Below are 9,344 nucleotides of genomic sequence, written 5' to 3' on the forward strand. Positions count from 1 at the left end.
AGAAATCGTATTTACTAACGATGGGACAGTGGTGTGTAGAGTAGCACAGAGTGTAATAGAGGATCCTGTGGCTTCAATAAAACCATTTCACAGAAGTTGGCTCAATCTTGTTAATCACATACAGATTATCATTAGTAATTCAAACCTAAAAGATACATTTTCAGAACCCAATGTACATAACTTCCCTCCCATCAAGAAACAGCCTAGAAACACATAAAAGTAGAGTTACACCTTCAAACTGTACACAAGGTTATTTGAGTGAACACTAAGTTTAACTACTAACAACAATCTACCTACAAAATTTCTTACGGTAACAGAAAATACTATGATGAAACCTCCATGATTAGTTCTGCAGCTGATCCCATTGTACCAACCCCACCAATGCTAAGTAAAGCAAGAGCAAGGTCCTCCTCATGCCATTGTCTCAAGCCTTTACTGAGCCTCTTTAACAACTCAGCGTCCACTTCAAACACCCAAGTCGGTGTACAACCTACCATCAGGCTCACAAATCCTGACACATAAGCATGCCAAGTAGACGGATGACAACCAAGTGATATTTTGCCATCCAGGACACTGGCTATGAATTCCACGTGGCGCCCTATGATTTTTGGACGTCGCTTTGATGCCATGGACAACGAGTCCACACCACTCGCGAAAGCTCCACAGAGGACTGCAAAGTATGCCAGTGCATACCCTTTGAGCATGGGAACTAGATCACCTTCTTGATTATTAGAGCTGTGAACAGATAAGAACCAAGAGGGAAGAGTCTCTTTTATTAATGACTGAACAAGCCCTGAGCCACCAGATAACCATAATAAAGAAGCCCCAAGCAAGGCAGCTAGTTTCACCCTTGTCATTGTTGCAGCAAGCGACACATTTCCAAGTTTCTTCCCATTTTTCAGTTTGTTCAACCTTTGTTTTGGAAGCTCACTGCGTGCTATATCAGTTATAGATTGCATCAAAAGTGAAACAATCTCTTCTCTCAAGAACATGATATCTCTGATGGATCTGTAAACTCGTAGATACAGAATACCTGGGGCAACTGGAGAAATACCACCATAGAAATGCGATCCAAATCCGTGACCAAGAAGTGCACCAATACCACCATTGCTTGATATGGAGGAAGAGTTCAAACCAAGGGTGGCAATGAAGCAACTTTTGAGAAGCTGAATGACTGCATGGTTGTTGTTAAGAAAGACAGTTCGAGATGCAGAGAAAACAAGGAAGTCACTCCACTTTTTTGCCTTTTGGGTCCACAAAGAAGCCACAATTGGCATGCATGGCCAAGGGCAGCCAGCTGCAAGTGACTCCAGAGCGGGACCTGCCAGATTGAGAAAACGCTGCGAGGCTTTATCAAGTTTATATGTTATAGTAAGGCTCACAAATGCAGCCAATGGCAGTGGAAGAATTGCTGGAGAGCTGCCTCCTGGGAAAACAATTTGGAATTCAATGATCAAGACAACAGAGATGATTTCAGTCCTTACAGAATTAAACATAATTAAGCGTACGCTTCCCAAGAAGGAAATGACACATATAGCTGTGTTATTTTAAAAATGTTCTTCATGAATCTTTTGCTGCTCTTGTTTTAGATACTCCCTTACTTCTAAAAAGAATGTTATAGTTTTAAGTGTGAGGAGTAGCACATTTAATTTTCAGCGAGAATTCAGACATCAGTGTCTTAATTTATGGAAACAAAATGTACATATTAAAAACTATTTAAAAATACTAGAAATAACAATTTTTTTATAGTTACCACGACTATAAAAAGGTTACAAAGTGTAGTTAAAGAAAAATTATGACTCCCCAAAACAGTAATTGGGTCATTCGTCTTGGAACGGAGAAAGCATTTAGCTTCAGACTTATGTCTATATGTGAGTTCAGAAGAAGATGAAGTAACATATGTGGGTTTTATTCAATAGAGATAATGACATTCTTAAACCTGCAGCAAGGCTTGGGACATCTACACCGGTGGCTGCTAAAATTTTCTTGATCTGTTCCTCAACATTGGAGAGATTTGCAGCAGGACTTGGCCAATCAGTGCCATTCATAAAAACTGGTTTCCAAACACCACGAGTGACCTCAGCAGAGAAGTAGCTTACAATGGTTGCTAGCGATGCAGGAAGAAAATCAGCTAAATCTTTAAGACCTGAAATTGTGAAAGTGGGACTTATTTGACAATGTAGAACCATGATTTTAGAGCCTGTATGAGAATTAAAGACATGGTCAAAGTGCCTGAAATTCCTAACCCTCCCCCCCTTGAGATTATGCTTTGACACATAAAAGACATACATATTTACAGGGAAGCAACTACAATCAAATTCTTTGAGATGGATGCTGAAAAATGTAAATTAGTTATAATTGCTAATTAGTTCAGTCTGAGATGTGCAAGTGGATGATCTTGAAGCTGCAGATTCTTAGGTTGAAAGGAAGATATACTTTAAAAGAGTCACTTATTACATGCATTGACTAACCTGTGCACAGTTCACGAGGAGAAAGTCTTCCGTGGGCACATGCTGTCAGTGCAGCATCAACCACAAAAGGAACGGCTTCGAGGATGTCCCAAGCAGGTAATTTAGGCCTCGGAGAAGTATCCTCACTTCCAGTTCCAGAAGAGCTACTACTTCCAGATGTTATGGAGATCAAACTCTGACTTCCCCCATTAATCTTTTTGAACATCATATTGAGTAAAAGATCAACAGTTTGACAGACAAGAGTTCCATTCACAAGACCACACAAAGTTGAAGCTATACATGCCAAATGTTGCCTATACCAAACTCTCAATTTTGGAAACGAGTCTACAAATATTGGATTAGGAGACGAGGAACTTGCAACAGCTGCAAGTCTCCTTCTATTGGGGTCCTTTAGCATGTTTCCAGAAGACACAAGATGGGAATTCCTCACTAGTAGGAGATATTCGGGAGTTAGCTGGCATCCCACTGGGGGCACATCTCCGACTCTATATTCAATAGGTGGATGGTTGAACCTCCATAACTTTAGAAGTAGAGCAAAGGCATTTGAAAACACAGCATGCACTGAGATGTCCTCTCCTGTTGTCAGTGTCCATGAGATATTCGGAGCACATGAGCCAAATACCTCACATATTGTCATTAATGAAGCAGCAAGTTGTGGGACCTGCAAAAAAGAAATCAACACTTTGACGTTATATAGGCATGCTGAAATCAGATTCTTTTTTCTTTTGATAAAGGTGTATATTCATCAGCATTTAGGGAATGCTGGCCACCCTATTTACAATTCAAAAGTCTTTGTTCGTCTTACAAGAGACTAATTACACCTCTTCACAAGGAACCTATGAAATTGATTAAAGATTCAGCATTCTCTACATAATTTTGCTTACACCAAAAATACAAAGAGATTGCCATCATTGATAGTAACTTTGCTTAGTAGCGTAACCAACATGCAAATGAGATTACCATCATTCATAGAAAATGTATTTTCATCTTATATAAGAAATAATATCAATGCTTAACAAATATACCATGCCGTGAAGGGAGAAAATCTGAACACAGTCCACTGGTGCTATTCCAACGAGTAAGACATTTAACATTGGAGCATAGCCTATCAAATGGCTATCTTTACCAGCATACTCAGCAGGTTCTGGAGGAGACAATAACCTGGATATGAAATTGACAGTGTGCTCCTGCATGATCATAACCAAAAGGAAGAATCAATTTATTTCTCTGCAACAATTTAATGTAATGGGTATCAAGATCTCAATGCTCACTTAGGCTTGAGACCTGAAATTTAAACTAAGATTTTCCTTTCTCTTGTAGAGCTGAATCACAATTGTTCTGAACTAACTTATTTGCTTATACCTGTATATTCCAACCACGAAGTAGTGAGGCTCCACAAAGAATGGTGGAAGCAGCTATCTTCTCATCATCTGATCCTCTGACCGCCATCTCGAAAATCTTCTCAAGCTCTGCTAAACTTCCATTAAATCCATGAGCTTAAATTAAGTTGCTTTACCCTTGGCTAAATCAATTAAAAAGAGCATCTGATATTACATGGCTTCAGGAAAGAAAAAAGCAACTGAAGACCAGGGTACAATACAAACAACTACGATAAATTTTGACTACTATCTGTCTTTCTACACCTAGGGGCTTAGGGGTCATCGCGTAGGATAAGAGGACAACTATGTATAACTCTACCATCAGCCCTTCCCACAAAGATACACAGTGAATTGTTGCTTCAGTATATTGTTACACAGTTTTAACCCTCAGATAGTTACAGCATAAACTTGGTTCTGCTTTAATTAATGATTGAAATGTAGACATTTTCAGGGAACTAAATTGTCAACATAGAGCTAACATAAGCATACCTTGAAGCAGGAGCAGAAACCAAAGCATTAATCATTGCTGGAGTCAACGGGGCTCCCTTCATAAATGATGACCAACCAGGCACTTGGGTTGGCATACTGTGTGGTAACTGGTTCATGTGTCCATTCACATAACCGGGCCAGAAATAAGCAGAAGTGTCCAGCAGATTTCTAGCAATGCATGCCTCAACTATCAAGTGATACAGGTTACCAGCTGCAAGGCGAACGTTCAACTTTGATTTCAGTGATCAGACAGCAACAGCATAATAAAAATAAACAATAAAATCTCAAGAAATGTTGAACCACCACAATGTCCATTTCCTGGTGTCATTTTCAAATACGCGTGAGTTCTATCTTCTCGCAAATTTTTAACATTTCTCTTGCTTCTAGATAACTCATATACTACTGCAATTACTTTGAGTTATACCTAAGTTTGAAAGCTTATTTTTACTCACACTATTGACATATACTATTCACTAGAGCCTAAAACATGCATAGAATTTAGACAAACCAACAAATTTCCCAAGCCTATAGTTAGAAACCCAGTAAACCCGTCATTTCCGCCTCTCTGAGTTTCTGTTACAGTTAACAGCAGTAAAACAAAGGGTATTACACTGGAGGTTTCATACACCTTCAAGCTCCACTTTTGGTTATGTAAAAGAGAGTGCTTACAACAGTTGGTTGGCATATCCTTCATGTTGATGCACTCAAAGTATGAAGTGTTGGTATTGATGCCTGATCTAAACATCATTGCTTTAGCAGCAGCCTGGTTGGCTGCAGTAGTGATTGCCTGAGGTGGAGTTAGCAAGCTCTGATAATCACCCAGATTCTGTAAACAAGAAACTACATCCCTACGCCGTGTGCCTTCAACCTTTTTTTTCATGTGCCTGCCTATTTTGGATTCAATTTCATCACTTTCCTCTTCCTCAATAAGATCAGCAATGACAAGTGTTACGATAGAGAACAACATGCACAAGCGAGTATCAAGGCGAGGCACAGGGCCATCAATTGGATCCCTCTCCTAAGACAAGAAACAACACTAGTAAAAAAAAAGATGCTACAAATGATATAAAACTTGGTCAACTTTTGAATGAAACTAATTTTGTGTTCATGCAATGTAGGCATATATCCCTTACTGCAGCACGTGACTTATCCAACCAAAAAAAAACAATCAATAACGATAATAATAAAAATGTTTAGGTAACACTAGAAAAAAATCTTCTTGCATTTTGGGGGGATTCAACACTTAGAGAAAATGAAAAAGATATTTTCTTATGTCCTAAGACAAGCTTTATACATGACAAACGGAGGGCAATAGTGCACAACTACTTTGAAGCCCATAATGTTAAGGTTTGAAAATTAAGCTGGAGAATGTAAATATGAGTACATTGAGCACAAACTAAAATGCAAAAGAATTTTCTAACCCTTTGAACAAGTCGTAGAGCTGCCATCCAAAGTCCTAAAAATATCTCATGCCAAGTTGTAGCATTGATTGCTTGTAGGGACTTGACTAAGTCTACAGAAGTAAAGCACCACCTTCTATTAGGCACATCAATAATTAGTACAGTTATATCTATATTGACACAGAATGTGACAGAAAAAGTAATTGCACCAGTAATAATTTCAATGGCGCCTGTAGCATTAACTTGTGAACCATCCATTGCATCTTCCAGGAAGAGATCTAGAGGAAGCCAAAGGGAAGAACGGCTACTTCCAAAACAAAGACCAGCACAAGTAGCTAGAGAACGTGAAGTGCTTCTGACATAATGTTCTTGTAAGGAATTTGTTTTGATTAAATTGTGAGCATCTGATGCCAGCTGAAGAAGTGCCTCGGGTGATGTGACGTTTGAACTTTGCAATGCTGCTGAATTTCCAGCTAGTAGCTGTATACGCTGAACAAAAGCTCCCCAATGAACAGGCCTGAAAGGTTTCGGCACAATATTAGTTGGATATATTTCAATAAGTTAAAACTAAACTGTTAAGTCTTTTCAACATAGACAAACATCAAATTGCACTTGAAACAATGAGTAGAGTTCGGAAAAGGGAAGAAGTTCTGACATGTTTTGGCGAGCCAAGTAGAGAATCCAGGCAGTTACTTTATTTTGTAAAAATTGCCCTATCAACTCAATTGCCAGAAGAGTATTTAAATTCTTCAACCGTTGTTTGTGTTCATTTCTCTCCATATCAGTTATGCAGTCATCTATCTCCATATCTTCAGGTTTAGTTGGCCATCTAGATTTCTTTTCTGGAGTAAGTTGTAGCAACCCTTCATCGTCCAATGATGCATCAAGTAATTGCCAAACAATTGAGAAGATAATCTCAACAACAAGAACACCAGGCTCATCAGCGTGCACGCCAAATATGTCAGTCAAATGGAGGATGCTATCCAAAAAATCCACAATCCTGCATGTCAAACATTATTTTGGCCAAAAAGATATGAGTCAGATCAACAGAATGGATCAGTTGTGGAATGCATGCATTACTTAAGCATGGAGAGAGAACATAATACAAAAGGGGTTATGGGAGATTCTACCACAAAAGGTAAATTCAGAGTCACCTCAAGACCTAAACCCTTGACATACCCAAGAATCAACATTCGCCAATATACATGCCATCTAATTTGTGAAATGTAAGCAAATACATTTGGTTAATCTACAATTTTAAAGACGATCAGTCCGTCTTTTCCCTTACTCTTGAAATATTACAACAACAACAACGACATACCCAGTGATGGCACTCATTAAAAGAATCTTTTAAAACAGCACTAAACACAAAATCGACACTCCACACTATGATTGTAGTTCTTTTCTATGAACTAAAACAGGCATGTACTAGTTATATTTCATTAAATGAATGAACTCAAGCAGGCATGTCCTGGTTATGATTTGAAACTAACCTCTGCAAAAAGTAATATAATGTTATGACAGGAAATACTAAATTAAAGAAGAATGTGACACAAAGAGCCATTAACAGATGCAACTTAAAAACCACAAAAAACAAAAAAACAAAACAAAAACAAAAACAAAAAGATGCACCACACAAAGGAAAACTCCACTCACTTCTTATAACTTTGCATGTTTACTTGGATTTTAAGAGTGAAAATATGTCTTCTGAGGAGTTCCATGTAGAGCCTATATGCGGCCGGCCTCAAGCGCCGATTTTGGATTACCCTGTAAAATTTAGAGGCATGTGAATGTAAAAATAAAGCTACAAACACACACAAAGATAAAGAAAAAAACAAGAAAATGTAATTTTTGTTTTGAGTCAACATTGGAAGAAAAACAAGAAAATGTATTATGATGAAGATGCTATCAAAAGTGTGTTGACGAGAACTCTATAATGCCAACAAAACACCATAAGAACATATTAAGGGCCAAAATTTGTTTACTAGTTACATGCAAAGACGTACCAAAAGATGAAAGATTAGAACAGGAAATTTGGAACTCAAACATCTACACAAGTAAAAGATAATTATTGCACAAGGTCCATTAAAATCCCCATGAGTGTTCATTCCAACTCGTAATTCACAGCAGAGAGGTGATTCCCAAGCTTGCCCGTAGTTTTAAACTACAACAATAAGGAAACAAAAGGGAAGTGTAAACCAATTGCAAGCTAGTTATTGTTAATATACATTGGAAATGCTCCAAACATGGTTACTTCAGGGATATATGAGGAGTTCTCAGAATACGTTGACCTGGTCAATATAGAGAGACACATAACGATCCAGCCCTAAATAGTCAACAAGATTATGTCAGACACTTAGGAATTTTTTTTTTTTTTTCCTTCTGAAGAAAGACAAGAGAAAGAGAGAACATATAGAAATTCTGATACAAACTGACAAATACAAGTACATTACAAGAATGAACACATTTAATCATGTATATCCACAGCAACTAAAGACTGCATTTTTCCCATTTTATCATACATAAAATGCACCTATGAATAACAAGAAGCAACACAAAACACAAGCAGAAAAGCGCAAGTTTACATCAACATTCCTCAAACATTTAAACAGGAGTACTCATCATCTAATAAAGCTCCTCAAAGACCCTTATTGACCTTGGTACATTTGCTACAACAATACATTTCTTTTAAAGAACAAAGACAAGAAAGATAGAAATGCACCCAAGAAAGCTAAAGATTCAATCTTCCAAAGAACAAAGACAAGTAAGATAGAAATGCATCCAAGAAAGCTAAAGATTCAATCTTCCAAAGAACAAAGACAAGTAAGATAGAAATGCATCCAAGAATCAACAAATTGGGAAGTAAAAGAGACAATGACAATGATGAAACAAACAAAGGGACAAACCTGGTGGAAAGCAGAGGGAAAACAATGATGGGAGACACAATCTTGAGAACCAAAGCTTTTTCCAAGAACTTCCATGCTATAGGCAAATTGTTATCCCAACAAATGTGAGATACCAAGAAATCAGCTAATTCAAGAGAAGGCAAAGACACCCCAGATGAAGTAAGACATGAAGAAACTTGTATTGCCCAAACCAATGGATCACCACCCTTTTCTTGGGCAACTTTAGTTAGCTCCAAAACACTGTCCCAAAGACTGCACTGCACAGATAACTCCATTATGTCATCACTTTTAGTTCTGCAACAAAGAAAAGGGTAGAAGACTCGAACTTGGAGTTTCCTGAGTTTGTTGAGATTTTCTTGAGTTTGGAGAGACAGGCTTTGGCATGGCTATAGCTAACAATAGGGGTTAACACTCCTTATTTTTAATTCTTTCTTTTCTTTTTGGCTTTCTTTTTGGTTATTAGACAAGTGGAGTTAAAAGGGAGCAGAGGGAAAACAGCTAAAAATATATTCCAATATAAATTAAAAATACCCATCCTTTCATTAATTTTTTTTACATATATCTCTATTTTAACGGAAATACTAATATAATCCGATTTCATTTTTAAATCTGCTACATTTAAACCCGATCCAATTAAATAAAAAAACGCATATACATTTAAACTCGTGCCTAGTGGCTCAGATGTGACTTGCGAATAAG

General features: G+C 37.6%; 1 protein-coding gene across 1 annotated transcript; it reads right to left on the reverse strand.

Moving 5' to 3' along the window:
- Positions 1-49: 49 nt before the first annotated feature.
- LOC132063396 (mediator of RNA polymerase II transcription subunit 33A) lies at positions 50-9,070 on the reverse strand. The gene is made up of 12 exons (XM_059455915.1): positions 8,646-9,070; positions 7,396-7,506; positions 6,395-6,739; positions 5,949-6,256; positions 5,761-5,852; positions 5,009-5,357; positions 4,340-4,550; positions 3,834-3,948; positions 3,497-3,658; positions 2,472-3,132; positions 1,940-2,146; positions 50-1,426 (listed from the first exon to the last, which is right to left on the reverse strand). Exons 1-12 carry the CDS (start codon positions 8,918-8,920, stop codon positions 324-326), a joined length of 3,939 nt encoding a protein of 1,312 aa, XP_059311898.1. The 5' UTR covers positions 8,921-9,070; the 3' UTR covers positions 50-323.
- Between the last annotated feature and the right edge of the window lie 274 nt (positions 9,071-9,344).

This window comes from Lycium ferocissimum, chromosome 7, assembly GCF_029784015.1.
Source record: "Lycium ferocissimum isolate CSIRO_LF1 chromosome 7, AGI_CSIRO_Lferr_CH_V1, whole genome shotgun sequence".
Classification (NCBI taxonomy): domain Eukaryota; kingdom Viridiplantae; phylum Streptophyta; class Magnoliopsida; order Solanales; family Solanaceae; genus Lycium; species Lycium ferocissimum.

Coding starts and splice junctions, on each gene's coding strand:
- LOC132063396 (XM_059455915.1), bottom strand. CDS start 8,920: ATGGAGTTATCTGTGCAGTGCAGTCTTTGGGACAGTGTTTTGGAGCTA. Junction 6,257..6,394: donor TACTTGGCTCGCCAAAACAT/GTCAGAACTTCT, acceptor GAAACCTTTCAG/GCCTGTTCATTGGGGAGCTT. Junction 1,427..1,939: donor TGTCCCAAGCCTTGCTGCAG/GTTTAAGAATGT, acceptor TTGTTTTCCCAG/GAGGCAGCTCTCCAGCAATT.